The sequence below is a fragment of the Temnothorax nylanderi genome, unplaced genomic scaffold (genome assembly GCF_030848795.1).
Source record: "Temnothorax nylanderi isolate EJ_2023f unplaced genomic scaffold, tnyl_v1.0 TNYL_tig0021_pilon, whole genome shotgun sequence".
NCBI lineage: Eukaryota > Metazoa > Arthropoda > Insecta > Hymenoptera > Formicidae > Temnothorax > Temnothorax nylanderi.
This window is the reverse complement of record NW_027249083.1, coordinates 1,651,068-1,669,853: the sequence shown is the minus strand read 5'-3', so window position 1 is coordinate 1,669,853 and position 18,786 is coordinate 1,651,068. Positions and strand designations below refer to the sequence as shown.

General features: G+C 36.1%; 2 protein-coding genes across 4 annotated transcripts in view; one reads left to right on the top strand and one right to left on the bottom strand.

The window, feature by feature from the left end:
• Window positions 1-18,786, bottom strand: part of LOC139769304 (A-type potassium channel modulatory protein KCNIP1) — a 340,210-nt gene that overhangs the window by 293,014 nt on the left and 28,410 nt on the right. The gene's annotated exons all lie outside the window — the stretch shown is intronic.
• LOC139769305 (uncharacterized) overlaps window positions 302-18,786 on the top strand; it is a 55,204-nt gene continuing 36,719 nt past the window's right edge. The window contains exons 1-2 of one of the 3 annotated variants that reach the window (XM_071700251.1): window positions 308-372; window positions 482-596. In XM_071700251.1, coding sequence (XP_071556352.1) covers window positions 506-596 — 91 coding nt within the window. In that variant the 5' untranslated portion in view covers window positions 308-372; window positions 482-505. Of the gene's footprint in view, window positions 597-18,786 lie in introns of all 3 variants that reach the window. The other 2 variants (XM_071700250.1, XM_071700252.1) reach the window with 2 other exon arrangements.

Here is an 18,786-nt window from a genome sequence, read left to right as displayed (position 1 = left end):
GTTTTTAATGTGTGTATATTTTCTATTGCAGTACCTACAGTTTGCACCATCGTCTTGCACATTTTAACTTTTTTTACTTTTGGAGCAGTTAAAAATATAATATTCTTGATTATTCTAAAACTAAAGGTACATGATCCGTAAATATAAGTACCACAAAATTTTACAATCCTCCGCGATGTCTCGTGGTATGTCCAGCGACATGCACGAGAGCCGTCTAGAATCCCCTCTTTCAGAAGAGGTGCTTTCGTGCGCACGTATAAAGCCAGTGAAAGCGCCAGGCGGCCCTCCAGACTACCGCACCGTCCGACAGCGATAGGAGCTCTGCCGACAAACCGTACGGCAGACTTAGATTAACACCTGAGAATCTCTCGCGTAAGTTCGCACGTTGAAATAAAGCAACTTCGAAAATAGACCGCGTCGTGCTTAAGTTTGCCGTCCACGTGTTTGCGAATTTCCAATCGTCTTCATTGATTGTGATCAGGAATAGCTTAGACCGGGAGTGATTATGAGGATGCATCTCGTTGGGATCTTGACTATTCTGTTACTTGCCGGTACCGAAATTTTAGGACACCCCCCACAAGAGAGATTAATGCCAGGTATGTAATATTTTTAATGTTATTGTATATGTATATTATTTGTCATCCCCTGCTGTTTTTAAAATAGACTTCACATTTTATATTCCTAATTATTTTCCTTTTATTATTCCAAGTAGAACATTACTATAGGTGTCAACAAATTTGAAATAATTAGAAATATAAAATGTGAAGCCTATTTTAAAAACAGCAGGAGATAACGGTTCTTGATATACAATAATTCAAGTATCCTATGCGAGACTGCAGTAATTTATTCAATATATATTTTGTGAAAAATTAATTTAATAAACATACCAAACATTAATTTGTTATCAATTAATACTGACTGTTAATACGTAATTTAATCTACATTTATATAGATTAGTATTCATATAATTTAGTCTATATTTACATATAGAGTATATAGACAATAAAAATATACAAAACAGGAAAAAGAAATCGCGCTTCTATCTCATTAGTCACATTCGTATACTGATTATTATGCGGCAAAGATACGATTCACGATGATCTTAAGTCATTCTTTATCAAGATAATTCAAAGTTCACGGCTGATCTTTGCACAATTCGCAATAAGGCGTGTTCAAAGACATTATTCGTTTTTATACGGATATCGTTACATAGTTATATTCAGCTTATATTTTTTTAATAATAGAGAATAATTTATCTATTCTTACTATTAATTTTTCTCTTAATTTAATATAAATATGACAGTTTAACATAAAATTTGACTATTAATAAAAATAATACAACTTGTTCAGTAAGTTTCTAAAATTATTTTTTATGGTAAAAAATTGATTAATTAAATTACTCGAAAATTTAAATCTTTTACACTAATTAAAAAAAAGAAATTATGACTATAATCTCTTTACTATCTAAACTATCATGTAACTTAAGAAAATATTGAGTAATCTGCTGACACTCTATGATAATTATGGAATATTTTTCTTTCATGCGGTTCATGCTATTATGTTAAGAAAAGGAAGATGAGAAAATTCCGCAATTTTAAACATTATGATTCCTCAAGAATGGAGATCTTAGTTGCTCCTACTACTGCATTATCTTCTCTTCTCCATTTCGTTTTATCATAGTTATTATGTCTGGCTCTATCCCGCATAATTATGTCTCCACCTTCTCTCTATCCTTCATTCACGAAAGTGGAACACTTCCTTCTACAGATGCTAATCCTGATAACCTCGGAGAATATGCCGTCTCTCTGGGACGTGACAGCGCTCAAAACTGCTGCAATGCAGATTTCTCGCTTCTGCCGCTATCCCACGAGCGATCTTTTCTCAACATGATTCTCTTATTGCTTCGTATCCAGGGCTCTGACATTTGTCGAATAAACATCGGTAAAATGGGTATTACAACACGTGTCATTCGAATGTATGGGAAGCCGCGAAAAGGCCTATAAACGGTTGTCTGCATAAGCACGTGAGTCTGGCTCGTCGCGAGCTACGCTCACGAGATTCGCCTACGCGTATAATATGCTCACTGTGAATACCGCGGCCTACAAGAACTGCAACTTTACTGCATTTTTGTTAGAAACACTGACGTAGAAGCAGGGTCGCCAGATATAGCGGGACTTGCAGTACATTGCAATCAGAAAGTACCGTTTTATAATCAAAACATATTTCCTAAAGGAAAAATTTTATCCAAAAATAATTTTTAACTTTTGTATAAAATATATATTCAGTGATAAATAAATTATTAAATAACTAAGTATTAGAGGAAATATTGATCTCTCAAATAATGATTCGGAAGTGTATATATCCTGCATTTATATTAAGGATTAAGATATATGACAAAAGAATATTAGATCTAACAAGTTCGATCATTTATTTATGAAATCAATTACGTCATGCATGTATTTGGTGTTTAAAATTCATTCTTTATATGGGTTGTTTCTAATTCAACATTCTTCAGTTTGTTCATAGATTTTTTCACAAATATAATATCAATTTCTTACAATGTTTCTATTTATAATGTTTAACTTAATTATTTTTCTTAATTTCCAATTTCGATAAAACATAATGCACATGACATTAAGTTAAAAGCAAGATTTTATTAACTATTTTTTTATTGTTAAGATTTTAAATTTGTAAAATTTGTCCAAGATTTTAGATCATTTGTAACTTAAAAGTAATTAAAATTTTGATATTTTCTTTTAAAGATTTCTCTGAAAAAGGGATTTTTCAATCCCTTTTAGGTTAAATAAAGAATCTCTGAAAAGATTAAAGATTACATAAAAAATGTAATAGATTATACATATATGTATATTTTTGCAAATTAATTGCATAGTAAGATTAATCCCTGTTAGCGTAGTTATTTCGCAAATGCGATCTCGCAACTATTTAATAATTGTAACGTTCACACCTACACACGTGCCATAGAATCAATGCCGCTGCATAGACACTAGAGCATGGACGATAATAACAATTCCTATATCCGCACGCGGGAGCCGGTATCACGTGCGGCACGTGATTACACGTGCTTTTGCACGTGCCGGTTATTGCCGATCATTGCGGGCATAAGAAAGACGAAGAAAGAGAGCTACGCTTATACGTCTTTCCTCGTACGGATTAATGCCATCGAGGGAAAAGTCTGACTAAGTCACGTGCATGCGTTACTTGCTCGCCTCGAATCACGCGACCGTCCTATTCTGTCAATTAACGATCGTGCGACACGTCTTCTCGGTCAGCATCGGTTCACGTCCATAGCAAGACCGTGACAAAACCTGTTCGTATCGCTAACGTCAAGCTTTCCATTTCTCAAAAATTACGATGCTGCGTGGCATCATCCCTGCATGGTACTGCAAAAATGAAATTTGTAATGATGCTGTACCTAATAACAGATTGCTCGCAACTATGTTCAAAAAGTTATCTTTAAAAAGAATTGCATGATATATCCTTATTTTTAATTCTAATTAAAAATCTAAAAATTATCAATTTTTTTATATTTTATCCTTTTTATAATGGTTTACTTATTATGACGGGAAAAGGTGCGAACAAAAGTAATTCTTCTAGGAAAAATAAGATTCCAAGAAACGCTTTGACATTGACACTGCGTACCTTAAATTAGCCTTGTATAAGCAACTAACTAAGTTGTAAAACAAGTGATACAGTCGCACGTCGTTGAACCTATAAATTACTAGTGGAAACGGAGAAAGTGTGAGAAATTCAGGTGAGATTGCAGTGTATCGAATAATAACATTCTCGCGGCAAAAAATGGAACGGCGACATGTCTGTCATTGACACTGAATTGCTTTCTCGTATCTAGCGCGCTGGTGTAAGGAGAGCCGAGCTGAATTTATAATATCCTTCATAAGGTGCCCAAAGAGAAATAACCAGCGCATGACTAATTCCAGTTCAATATTCATGTATTCTGTTATCGTAGTCGTAACGTATCGCTTAAATTTCTCAATGACTGCAACTTCCGCCGGTATAATCGTCCCAAGCACTTTCTCCGTTCGCAAAATACGAAGAAATGAAAAATTATTGCGTGGGAACATTCAAGAATATAATTTTTATTAAGATTATTATTTCCCCTTTGTCGTATTGAAAGCATTGAGCGATTTGAGCCAGTCAGGAAAACCGCGAATTTGTTACGTCTTAATCCCACGATTTTATTGCTTACAAAAGTAATTGATACGTCGTCAGTTTCAAGAACACAGTTAAAATACACCTACATATCGAAATGCATGCTACATAACACATGCTACTCCGCAAAAGTGCTTACGCAAGAAATTATCAGAGAAACGTGCGTATATGACAAAGGCGCGTAGACTGACATTAGTATACTGACCTTCCATTCCCCGGATGCATGACTTTGTCCTAGTATTGCAGTTAGATAGATTGCCCAGATCACACCGCGATTAACAAAATAAACTCTTTAAATCATAAATTGACAGCTGCATTTCTATGTATAAGAATTTAAATAATTAATTATAACGCTTTGTATGTGTATCTTAAATATAAAATAAAATCTTTTTTTTTTATAAAATAAAGTATTCTTCACGGTTGTTAAATATAAAATTTTTATGTATGCATCTATGAATTAATAAATCACTCGTTTGTGCTACTATTGAAATTAATAAGAGATAGCATACTTTATCCTCTATTCATTTATAGATTGACATAATAACCAATCTACGATCAATCTTAAAATATTAATTAGGTCTGAAGAAAAGTTATGGCTTTTTAGTGACGTTTTAGTATATAAAAACGATAAGTAATGATCATGATCAGCGATTTTATTAAGTCGCTTATATTTACTATCTTTCCTAATAATATCCAGATAAATTTACCAGTAAACGCAATCTTTTTTTTAGTTCAACTTTCCACGATCCATGATCATGATTCAGTATTCATGAAATTTTTAAAGCGTCTGTTAATATCTGTTAACTACCGTTTAGTTAATGGTGGCGATAAGTATGTGAATTTAAACGTCAACTTTCTACAGTAGTTTGACCATGTAAGTAGTAGTTTGATCAATGTTATTAGTATCGACTTGCGCGCCCGCTGTCAGACAGATTTACGGTAATACGAATATGTTAATTAAGCCGGTACAGAAAGGACCCCCAAAGGACCGCGTAATTTAGCTTAATTCGAGCAATTAACATTGTTAAACTGTCAATGCAACAACCGCACAGTGATTGATAGCGCATTTTAAAATGGAGATCGACTCCACCTCGTTCCTTTGCTGATATAGTTTTTGTTTTATCATAAAAACGGCGAATTCTTTCTCGGCAATTATTGAGTCGCGATTGGTCCGCCATCACCAATTGCTCCGTAAACTAGCCCTCTTTCTTCTCCTTTCTATTCATTGCGTTTGTGCAATCGATAGGAAAGCCTAATTGTTATTCCATTTACATCTAGAGTAGGCATGAGAACTGCAAAACTATTTCCTGTTTCACTGCGATGTATAATACGTAGTACAATCCAACTTATAAAAATAATTGCGCGTATTTTAATGAGATTTATTGCTTCTATCTAACTTTCTATCTAACTAATCTGTCATCAATTTCAACTTATAATTTTTAATTGAATTTATATTTGCGATATATTATTGCAAAAGTTGTTATTCTGCAATTTTGTTAATAATTTAGAGCAAACCAATAATTTTTTAATGTCTGCTTTTTTTACATTAATTGCTGATAAAAATTTACGTTTAAAATTATTTAAAATTGTTATTGCACGTAATATACACAGAAAGTAATAATTTTCTAAATATACATCTATGAGACTAATTTTGGCTCGTGAGAATCACTACATTTCTTTTACTGTACAGTTCAGCACCCGTAATAGAAATTTCCGCAATAAGCACGTTTATTCTCGTTCGCTTTTATGCAGAATAGAATTCACGTGCATGAGAGCGTGGCGGCCGGTGCACTGTCCGATGCACGTGACGAACAGTGCAATACGCCGCATGTGGTCACGTGCACCAGCCGCGCGTTACCGTCGCGCTACGATAAAGTCGAGTTACTCGGGATGTGGCTTTCGCAGCTTTCGATATACTTTATATGAAAGAAAATCGTTATTCATTATTATATCAGTTATGTCACGTGTATATTGCACAAAGAGCAATGTAACATCTTACGCGTAATCGAGCAAACATCTCGTGTGTCTTTTGCTTATATGTTTTAACAACGCAGCAGATAATAAAAATAAATAAACTACTATCGTAGTAACTTAATATTAACATAGTAATATTGCTTTCTTCTGTTCTTACATAATTTACTAATGCAATTTGTTATAATATTTTACTACGATAATAATTGATCTCAACATGTATAACTTCTTGTTCCTATAATTAATACCACAAGTTATTTATAACCAACAGTACTTTATCTTGTTACGATGCCGTGTCTCAACACGATAAGCAGTAAAGTTTCTTGCGAGTATCGTAACACGTATAGCGTTAAGAGCGAGATAAAAAAATGTTTGCAAAGACAGGACAACGTATATCTGCTTTCTCAGCTACTTAATTGCATCGCCAGCAACCGTAATTGGATGCTATCCGCCGCGGCAAAGACTTTCGAAATTAAAGCACTGATAATAAGCCTTATTCCTAAACAAGGAATGACTTACTCCACAATAAATCGTAATGCGCGACGTTGTTAACGCTTGCGTTTTCTTCGCGTTTCCACGCGGTCTAAGTAAATGCCCAAGAAACACGCGTTCGCCGGTAGCGAATTCTTGCACGTTTTATTTAGCGATATACATGTATATCGATCGGTTGTATGTGGCAACGGTCCGTTGAGGTTCTACCGCGACCAATATCGCCTGTCGGCCCCGATGCCGGTTTTCTAGGTCAGACTTACATTGCACCTAATAAGTAATTACGCTGGTGAACGCGTATAAACTACCCTATGTTGACCGCATACAGGCTGGAATGCAGTTCGTAATTGTCCACTTGATTTTGATCGATAAATGATTAAGCCAGCACAGTACTTACAAAAAATGATTATATTCTTTAAGTTTTTAAAATAATTTGGATATTTTTTTGCTATTGTTATTGTTGTATCATTGTTTCACGCCTACTTAAATTAGCGTATGTATTAAGAAACAATAATAAATAACGTTAAATTATATATCTCTAATTATTAATGTAATTTATGTTACCAATAAACACATAGGAAATTTCTCTTATGCAACATTTAAAAGTATATTTCACTTCAAATTTTCCAACAGTTGCAAACAAAAATAAACCAAATCCTGAGATCAATTTTAATATAATTATAACATTTTGAAAGTATATGTAAAATTATTATTGTCATTCTGATTATTCGGTCGTTTTTTTTTCTTGACTAAAACTACATGCATAATGATACAGCATGTGGATTTACCGAATTATAACGACGTAAAATGCAATTGCAGTTTGCCTATGTGTTTAGATAAATAGAAACGTGCAATTCACACGAATGTGAGGGGAAGCCGATCGACTAGTTTTGCCGACGTTTACCATTTTGGGCAGTAGAAATGTATCGATACGTTGCAAAAAAAGGAAAAGCGCTGTCTTCGGGTAAAATTAAGAGATTATGTACATTTCCTTGTTCGTCCTTGCATGCCTAAATAAAACGTGAGCTTCCTGCATACCGTTCGCGTTGAGCAAAATCTACCGTTAATCTATAAAACTTTCGCTTTTGAATTTTACACATTACCAAGATCGTAAACATCAGTCGCGGTAACTAACTGTTTTCGACCTTACGTAAACAGAATTATATTACTTTCTTTGCAATGCCACTTCGTTACCGCGAGTCGCTGATAAGACGTGTTAATTAACACAATTAAAATTAACATCCTATAATTATATATTAATTAAAATTATTATTATTCGCTTTCTACCGATAACCTAGAGCACACTCTCAATAGCCTTTTACATGTGATAATAATTTCGTGAAATTAACTTTTACTTTAAACAAAGCGAAATTGTGTTAGTTGGTTAGATTCATGCTCGGAATTCCTGTAATACATCAGTAATGCAACTGGATTAAAGGTGATGATAAGGAACGCTGATCCCTGTCACCAGATCATATTTAAATTATGTGTCAATAGTGACGGATACAATGTCTCTCGGCGACATTTAAGTGATATTGGAGCCGGGACCCGTCGCGACTCCGAGTCGAACGACCAACATTTATGCGTGTCAAGTTTCTATGTCCCCGTCATCCTTGAACGTAGAGATGCAGTCGTGCCTGCCTTAATAGGCAAACAAAGAGAATGTGATAATGAACAACTTCTCGGGTATGCAAAAAATTCACGCCTACTATCTTATTATTCCCGTCGTTATCGAGTTTTTTTTTTACATTTTTTTTCTATTAGTGACGCTAATCAAAACCGTTGCAAAATCTTCATCTATTATTAGTACGTCTTATTGGAAACAATACTTTTATTCGATTTTTCATAACTAATTATTATATGATCTTAAGACAAAGCTTTTATGACACGAGAGATCCGTTAAGCAGATAATAAAACAATCACTTCACGCTTTGTAAATAAAGTATTTGCGATTAGGAGATTTATTAAAGATATTCTCAGAAATCCGCAGTGATCCTATAAAATTGTCATCTCATCATACACAAAATCTCCTTCGACCAACTCTGTATTCATGAGTGACACTTATTAGTCAATGTATAAACAATTTTATTGTAGCAAACATAGTCTCGCACTTGGCCACGCGCGCAAACGATGCAGTACGTTAAATATACATTGAATGTATTGACAATGAGTAAACATTTTATTGGCAACTATATCAGTAAATGGTCTCAAGCTAATAGAAATAAATAGATATATCATTATTACATGTTTCGTAGATCGTATGTTTATAAATATGTGCGTCTTGTTTTTTCAAGAAAAGACTGTTAAACTGTGTAAATACACAGTAAAAAATTTAATGTCAATGAAAGTCCACTCTAAATTTTGTGTTAAAATAACTCATTCATCGTGTTACTTGTTGACATTTAGAAATGTTATATCGACATTTTTTACAATGTATGTTTACAATAATGTTAAAATAACTTGTAAAAAATGTTGATATAACATTTCTAAATGTCAACAAGTAACACAATGAATGAGTTATATTAACACAAAATTTAGAGTGGACTTTCATTGACATTTGGTACACAAAATTTTTTACTGTGTATACATATACATATAATATATACTCTTAACAGTCTCAATCTTGAATAATTTTTAGATTTAAATATGAAAACGCAACTTGTATATATCAATTTCATATTTTAAAAAAATGATAGACGAATAGTAAATAAAACAAGCCTGTTTCAAATTATCTCATTCGATTGTCCAGTTCTGATTTCTGGAAAAATTTGTTATTGGAAAGAAAATCAAATATCTATTGATAGATATCTATATTTGAAATGAGGCACTATATATTCCATAAGCCAAGTGGGATCGATTGCAGGAATTGGGGCCACTTGCTTTTTTGACGCAAGAGTCGCATTCTTCTTAGAGAACGAAGGCGAGTGTTTGTCCTACCTTTCCTGGCGCGAAATTATCTTTTATTTCTTAATTAAGAGGGAGTGCGTTCAAAGAGTATCGTACCACTTGATCACTTTTTATACGGATAATGTCGATAGAGATTGGAACACAATAAAGGGAAACGAGGGAGAGAAAGTATCGTTTCATTTTTCTGCTACGAAATACAAAGACGGAAAGTGAGAAGCGATGAATGCGCAATAAATAATATTGGCAAATAAATAAAAAGAAACTACACGTACCACCGAACGAATCACTAATAAAATACAGCGTCTGATTGAAATAAATACGACCAGTCACGTTCTTAACAACATCTTTATCTCTATGAATGCATTCACGGCTTTCCAATTGGTTCAAGAAAAACGCATATAAACAGTTTTTCTGCGTATAGTTAGAAAGCGCACGCGAGGCATCTATATCTCTTACTCGACAATCAAACCGCGATATGAACAAACATTAAATTAATAGCACGGCGTACAGAAATTTCATTATGCCTAATTAATGTGTAATTCAAACAAGCATCCTCGGCATTCGCTTCCTAACATCCGCAGTACAATGTCTCGTTGTCGTATAATTAAGCAATAATACGATTTTATCTCATTCTACTGGAAATAATACATGTCTCGTCTAAATCAGCTCCGGCGTTTCGCAATAAATTATTCGCCTTCGCGCGCATCAACGCCTCCGCGTGTAAACGCAATTGTTCTCCATGCATAATAGGTGGCCGCCGAACGAAGCGGTCGTCCGCCCGTCGATTAGGATCTAAGAATCCGGTTATGTGGGTCGCTCGTGATCGAGGGATAAGATCTACGGCGCGGCAGCGTTCTGAGCGCGGGCGCAACGACTGACGGCCGTTCTCCTCGTGCTCCTCGTCACGAGACGAGGCTGACGAGACTCGCCGCCGTCTATTTCATGCAAATCCGAACGAGTACAGATAAGCGCGCGAGACTGCACCCGACGCGACTCGAGAAACCAGATTCCCTTGATCTTGCGCGGCGCGAGAATTATTTCACCACATGCGCCACACACGAGCGAAGTCGCGATAATATGTTTATCATTATTACATTATCTCGGGCACACACCGGCACTCGTAGGGAGCGGTTTCGAAAGGTTTCTACCGTTTGCTTAATTTTTTTTTTTTATTTATCATCGTCGTTTACCGGTCTACTCAAGCGTGCACGTGTGTCTTTATGTACCATAAACAGCGCGATATCGTGACGGTCCCCGAAGAATTTAGAAAAGTTTCAGTAAAAGTGGCCTGCATTATTAGCGTACTTTCAAAAGCGCCGTCACTGATTTACGACCTTACATTTCACACGCGCTACCGCATGGCCACGCCGTTCGTTCCTATAAAGAGTCCGCGTTATGCGAATTTTATCATTCTTTTTCTTAGCGCCATTCACAACGCGACGTTGCAAGATATTGTTTAACTACCGTTCATATAAGGTACCAACGATTAGTACTTGTTGATTTATAAGGCATTATGGGGTTATGGCCGCGGATGTGGTAATTAAAACCATCGCCTCCAATGCAATTCGTGTCTCGTTATCGCACGGATCCATCCGGCTTCAAGAACTAGATCGCATAAATTATTTCTCATCGCCTTACCTCGGGAACCTTTGTTCCTAACAAGCCGACCCGCGTTGAGGGTCTAATGACCTCCTCGGAGAAGGTTGCGATGCTATAACTCGTCTCTCAACCTCGCATTTATCCAAGGAAACTGACGGATTTTCCTCGGCAACGCTTGACCTTTGAAACGACTACAATAAGCCGACAGGCAAAAGAAGCGTAAGCCAATCAAGCGAATCGAATTGAATCGGCATTCACACTATCCACTTACATACATGCTACGGTGGAACGGTATCGCGTGATGAAAAGAGAAACCACTCGTTTCGTTCAATTTGAATCGACATGCGCATTCACGATTCCCAATGAAATGATTCAATTAACGTGTGAAGAACGTGATCAAACTCGATTTTATTTGAGATTGCGGTGCGTCAATTCGAAACCATACTCACATACTCGTATCTGGCACACCTAGCACTGTATAATCGAAAACGGTCTGAACGGAAAACACTAATCAGCCGCACCACAAGTCATTTCGTGAGACTCGATGTACTATCGCGGAGATACATATAAGCGGAGGCGTGAGTTTCACGGTAGGAGCACAGTTACGATCGCTTAAAACGAGGCTTAAGTACGCTTATTTTTCTTTTGGATTATTTACCGGCGACCCGCATCGAGCACATAATGTGAGTTTTCTCTTACAAGTTTGCGTCGCGGCGGTCTTTAATCGATCGTAAATACGGAGATAATGGTAAAAGCAACGTTAAGCGGGGGCAGCTCTCTTTATCTTGAAAAGCGGAACGTCACGAGAGACTCTCTCTGCGCGTTCTGACTTAACGACGCGAAAATTATCTTTCGTTTGCACCGTTACCGCGCATTTCTCCGTCGAACTGGTGCCTCGGTGAACCGCGCGGCTATAAATCTCGCGGCGCGGCTGCGAGCAATCCCGGCTAAAAACTGTGGTTATACGAGGAGAATTTAAATCATTTCAGCTCTTTGTATTCTTATCTCGCAACTGGCTCGGCGAAAGTCTTTTTTACGGATCCTCTTCTAAGCAGTTTTTCATTTTAAACGCATATCGTCTTCTGCATTCCGAGAATATTGGTATTATTTGTATTTACGATCTAAAGAAAGCATCCCGATTGTTCTAACTAATCTAACTTAAAGTTATACGACCTATCTCTTTCGAAAGCATTACTATCCGTTCGTCCGTTTTCCGCGACGAAACATTGATCACACTTAGAGAAAGCAAGACGGAGATAGGAAAGGAGAGACAAGACAAAAAAAAGCAGAACCGTTAGGGGAGCGAACCGGCAACAGTTAGGAAATCCTGGCAAACATTGCTACATATAGTGTCTGGCAATTACACAGTGATAGGCGGACCGTTCTTTCGCGTCTCGGCACCGGCACCAGTGTGTCATGCAATAAAGTATCTTCGAGGATTTATAACGCGTTGCAAAACGGACAATCTCAATGCTCGCGACAGGCATGCAGGTACCGACGCATCATGAAATTGGGCGATTAGACGCTTGTGTAATCCGCGAGCTATGCGTATTGATCCTATGCTATCGTTATGTCCAACGCGTAATCCCAAGCCTCCCATTTATATTCGTCGCGTGAGTTTATACACGTAGATGTCATCCTGTCAATTGACTTTGTTAATTGGCAATCACAGATTAGTAACATTTTAAATATTTAAGTTCCAGCACGACATTCTGTTTATAGCATGTTAATTACTAACTTGCATGACATGCAAGCTGACAACCCTGTAATAATGTGTTTTCGAATAAAGAGAGAGAGAAAGAGAAAGGAGAGAGAGCATATTGCGTTTCTATTTCTAAGCAATTGTATGAGATATTATAAAGCTCAATGTAGTGAGCAAATATAGTACACATACTCGAGAAAATACGAACGTTTACGTAATAATATATTTTATTTCTTTATAAAAATACCACTATTAATCAACGACTTTCTAATTTATTATGATCTCAATAAATTATTGTAAATTAAAATTCTCGATAACAGAACACTTTATCATCCTTTTCAAGATCGCATCTACAGGTTGGAAACCTTAGAAACAGTTATCTTATTTGCCTCACCGGCCGCGAACTAATTTGTCAACCAATTTGTAAATCAAATCACAAGATTTACTCATCACGGGCATCGGAAATTAGAAATGCGAGCGACATTACGGCAGTATCTCCGGCTTACCAGTCGCAATATACGTTTACCCTTATTTCTCAGATATCTCTAATTGGCTCGAACGATAATAATGAGATCCGCAACGAGCAACGTTCACGCGAACCAGTTCTAATACTCTTCGAATCCAGGATGCTCGTGCGATGCACTTACGAGGACGCGTGGCGCTTCGAGACTATCGTGAACTTTAACATCAGACAGTCCTTGAATCGAGCTTCTCCAATGCAATCTCGATGCAAAGCAGCGTAATCCATGAGTGCGTGTATCGCGATTCGTGACTCGTCGCGATGACCGGCGGCAAAAGTCATCGTGATCCACTATGTTACTATTTTTTCTCGTCTCTTATCTGTATGGCTTCGCGCGGCGCACGGCTTTTGAATAATCTTTCCCTGTCATCCCTGCGGATCTCGAGAAATAAATCTGGTCGAGTCGTGACGAGGTCTGTTACCGGATTTATGCACGCTCCTAGTGCTTCTGCTTGGATTTGAATGTTAAAATCGATCTTACATAGTACCTTGTTATATATTGAAGAAGTTTTACTTTCGACAGTTACATATATTTGAAAACTAATACTTTATGTATATATATATTTTTAACTATATTTTGCTGTTATGAATCTTGAAATAAATAGATCAGTTTACTGTTCTAGAAAAATTTAATATAATTTGGATAAATTTGTATTATCTAAATACAAAACTGCATAATTTTATCTATTTAGAATTAATGCACAAAGTATAAAAATTACTTATTCAAATTAATCAATTGACACCTAATATGTCAATTGATTGACAGTATATTTTTAACTTGCATGACAGACACTCTTTTGTAAAAGAATAGAAACATTTATCTTATCAGTTATTAAGATTAATGATCACGATAATAAAACGCAGAACTTGCTTTTCAGACGAATTGGAATGCAATATAAAAAAGTGTTAATAATAATCTATACGATATGCATCTCGCGTGCATTCTCCGACCGGCACATTTACGCCCCCACATTCTTTGTCGCATAATTGTCGACTGTCGCGTTGCTCGCTTGATCATGAGGGAGGTGGGGGGTCTGTATGCAATTTCAAAAATTCCATCTGTATCCTTCGCGTTGCAGTCCTTGAGCCTCTGGAATGCAATTGACCGTACATTGTTCGTGACTCGCAGAAATAAAAATCATAAAAATTTATAAACTTATCTTTTACTTCGTCTGCTTAATGCACTATATATAGTGTGATAATTGGGAGATGTTAATGTAGGCATTATCTTAAGGAGGATAAAATAAAACGCAATAAAATTTTACGAAATCTTTAGAGAAAATGTCTCTTGAGCCAGCTTCGCTACTCGTATACTGCCATATTAAGCAAGGAAACCTTATTTAAGTATTTAAGTTATTTTATTAAAAAGTAGCATTTATATTAAAGTATCATTTAAGTTATTTTATGAAAATGGATATTGTAGTTTCGGAGTATAATCATTCGGATTAAAATCGCTTGAGTCAAATCATTTTAAATATTAAATTTCCTAATCTTTTAATTTTTCAAGGTACAAATTTTATGTTTAAAGCCATTTTCGTGAAATTGTTCGTAAAATTAGACTGTAGATATAGACATTCTTTCGCTTGGTATACGCTAATACACAACAGTGTACCTGAAACAGGAAAAATCTTGAAGATCTAAACTCGGCTGTGCAACTTTGTTGCACAACGAACTTCGCTGCATCGTCTGCAATTTGTCGAAGAACAAGAACTGTGGCTCTTCTCCCGGCGGTTTCGTGACACGCCGGGCTTTATTGCCGCAATACGAAATACGATTGCGATTGCAAGAGGACTACTCAATGAATTTAACCTCTGGCATGGTCTCTTTATTGAACAAAGGAACAATGGAGCGTTCCCTGTCTCAGGATCGGAAGCTGATTTCGCCTTCGTTGCAATATCGACAAGTTTGATCATCCGTTCAATCGTGTGCTTCCAGCAAGTGCTTATCGCTTCTCTTCAATGCGGCTCATTCGCGCGTGACACTAAAGTAATGATACCGTAACGTTCGCGAGCGACAACGGTGTATCCGCGATTAACAATCGCGGCTCGTTTGCGTTGTAAATTACAAACGTGATCGGTTTTATACGCTTTATTGGACATACGTCGCTATAAAGTTCTGGGTTATTAAAATATCTCTCTTGCGATATTTTAAGTGCCGCGTAACATTCTGAAAGAATAACAAACTGTATATTTGGTGATGCAAAGTCTGCGCTTTAGCAATGTTTAGTGGGTAATTTTTTGCGTATCAAACACGTCACGTGTACTCGCTGTTTTGAAACTAAATACTATACTGGCGCTGGCAATAACCCGCCTCTGCTTTTTCTCTCTATAAACATTTTTATAAATGTGGTTAGAAATTCAGTAAATTCCATTGTGTGTGTTGTGGCCGGTTTTAATAGCGACGCCACTCTCCTATGCGCGACCTGATCTTTTCAAGAGCAAAAAATGTTCCGCAACATATCAAAATAAAGTCGGAGTATATCATGAAATAAGTTATGGATAATTGTTTCGTTTATATATTCTGCTAGAGAAAGAATAATACTTTGCAATTTAAAGATGATATACACTGAAGATTATAAAAAAGAGTGTATAACAAAAGAATTGTAAAAATCCTAATCTTGATATTAATCGTTTAAAAAATATTTTCAAAGATTTAAAATCTAAACGATTAGAAATTGTTAATAAATTAATTCTCTTTTTTAATTATTGTTGTAAATATTAAAAAACTTGTTTAATGTAGGAAATAACGAAAGTGAAATCAGTAGCAGTAAATTTGTGATTAAAACATATAGAATAAAAAAATTTTCTAGATAATTTATAGCGATTTCATGACTTGCAACTTCAAGGACTGAAATTGCAATTTGACAAAACAGATTGTAGAACTGGATTTAATCATTTTACGACTCAGAGCGTTCACAAACAGGCAACACGTGCACGGATGAGCACGTGGTATGTGTTTAGTGTGGCCCACATGTTCAGTGAAGGGTTTGAGCAATCAACGACGACGGTGCAATCAGTAACGACCGACATAGGGTCTACAATTGGGCAATAAGTAATATAATTTTCATATACTTAAAGTGGATATTAATTCCGACAGAGCACACGTTGTCGATTGTGGTCACTATGTAATTATGGTCCGCGCTTGGACGACTAGAAGAATTTGCCTTGGAAATATTACCTATACCTCTGATTATAAGTATAAAACAAATTTTGAACCATTTGCATAAATAATCACAGCATTATCCCGCATTAACGAATATCTCGTGATAGCTAAGTATGATTGATGATTAGCACATGATTTCGTAAAATTTCCGAATATTAATCGATCGTTCTCTCGCGAAAAGTGAATATTGTAGTTTCGGAGAGTAGTACAATAATTCAGATTAAAATCGCTTGAGTCAAATCATTTTAAATATTAAAATTTCGTAATCTTTCAATTTTTCAAGGTACAAATTTTATATTTACAGTTATTTTCATGAAATTGTTCGTAAAATTAGTTACTTTAGTTCAAATTACTTAATTTATTTACGATCAATTAATATCTATAAAATTTTAATAATAGTTTTTGTATTTATCCAACGTTGTAAGGACTATACGTCTTCATCAATAACATCAGCAAAAAGTCAGAAATAATTAATAGCTTTTTTTATGTGGTTTGATAATATTGCTTGTAGCAATATATGTAATAGTAGCAATAATATAAAAGAATCAATTACTTTAGCTTATACACGCAACACTATTAAAAATTAAAAAAGAGCAATATATAAATTAGTTTATTAAAATTTAAATTCATATAATTACATAGATAGAGTAATCAGACAGATTTGTCGTCATTCTCATTTTATGCAGACATCCCATTTATCCTTCGCACCTTCGCATAAAATAAAATTAATGAGTAATACTCTTATGCAACTTGTCTCATAATTCTTCTTGCGAACGTGACTTAATGAGACGGTCTTTTATATCCCGACAAGAGCGTGACAGCAATTATATTCGGAATACACTTAAGCTCAATAAGACCAACGTCATTGGCATATCAGGACGCGATCTCGCACGTGGACCGAACGCGAGTTCCATATTATTTTCGCACCCATTCCTTCGCGTAACGACGGATTTACGATTTTTCGTGCGGCCAGTACGTTTCGTTCGTGAAAGTCGTGCGGAGAATAAATCGTTCGATTTTATGTCGTTTCGATCAATAAAGTTAGACGTGTACTATATTTCTAAAATTGTCTTGCGTGCATTTGACCACACGATCGATTGACGCGATTATTTCCGAACTACGCTTAATTTAAATCCCCGATTTCGTCTGTCATAATATTTTATTGTTCATAGATGTATCAGCCAAGCTACACCGATTCAAATCTCGAGTGCCGATCATTTCTAATACAGTAGCAAAGTTAAAAGCTATAAGTACCATGTACACGATATAGGTGCAGTGTCACTATCCGGTATTTTAAATAACCTAACTTTAAAATAATATATTCCATTCACGCTTAATACTTTTACATTTTTCAAAAATAAAGAAATTATATCTATAAGTTTATAGAATATTAATCTTAATTTTTTTCTTACCGACATATTCTTATCTAATAATGACAACTTGTCAAGAAATAAGTAATTATAAGTTAACAGAATAATTTGTGATTCTTTAGAGTACTCGAGATCTCTTATGCTGCCACTTAAGCCGCCTATTACTAAATCGGCGATTGTCTCAAGGCCTACTGTTCGCGAGTTCCGCAAGAAAAAAAGACAAATACCTCACCGTACGGATTATCGTTTAGTCTTAAGCGAATCCGTGAGGAATGGACGCCCGCCGTGGTTTCACCAGGCGAGTTATATCGTCGATTTCCGGGTGTACATTGCGGCGCACGAGAAATCACGGCGCTCTCCATAGAACGTACAGACGTATCGCGAGATTTCGCGATCGTCTTCCGTGCCGACATGCGCCGAGTGCGCGTTTCAGAGAACCTCGAGGGAACTCTCGATGGCGTGCCAGCCGCGTTCTGTTTGGCGGTGACTTATGTACTGTCAGCTCTCGTGCGGGTCTCGCATTAAACACTTTCTCGATTCGATCCTGCTTAAAATACCCGACCCTCAAGGATCGCGCGATAAGCACCGCAGATCGCATTACGAAACGTACAATGCAATAGTCTTCCTTCCGCGGGCTGCTGCGAAATCGCGTTCTGGACAGTTAACGCTTGCACGTGTCATGACTCCTCGAAGACTTGCCAACCCGAGTTGGAGTGACTTAAACGGATAATTGAGTATCAATCCTAGCGTGCATGACTAAATGCAAATCCATTTATATAACTGAGGGCTAACACGCTTCTTGTACACGGAAGACTTCTTTCTCTCATAAAAAATATAAGAGATAATTTCATGTAATATAATTTAAAAATAAAAAAAAC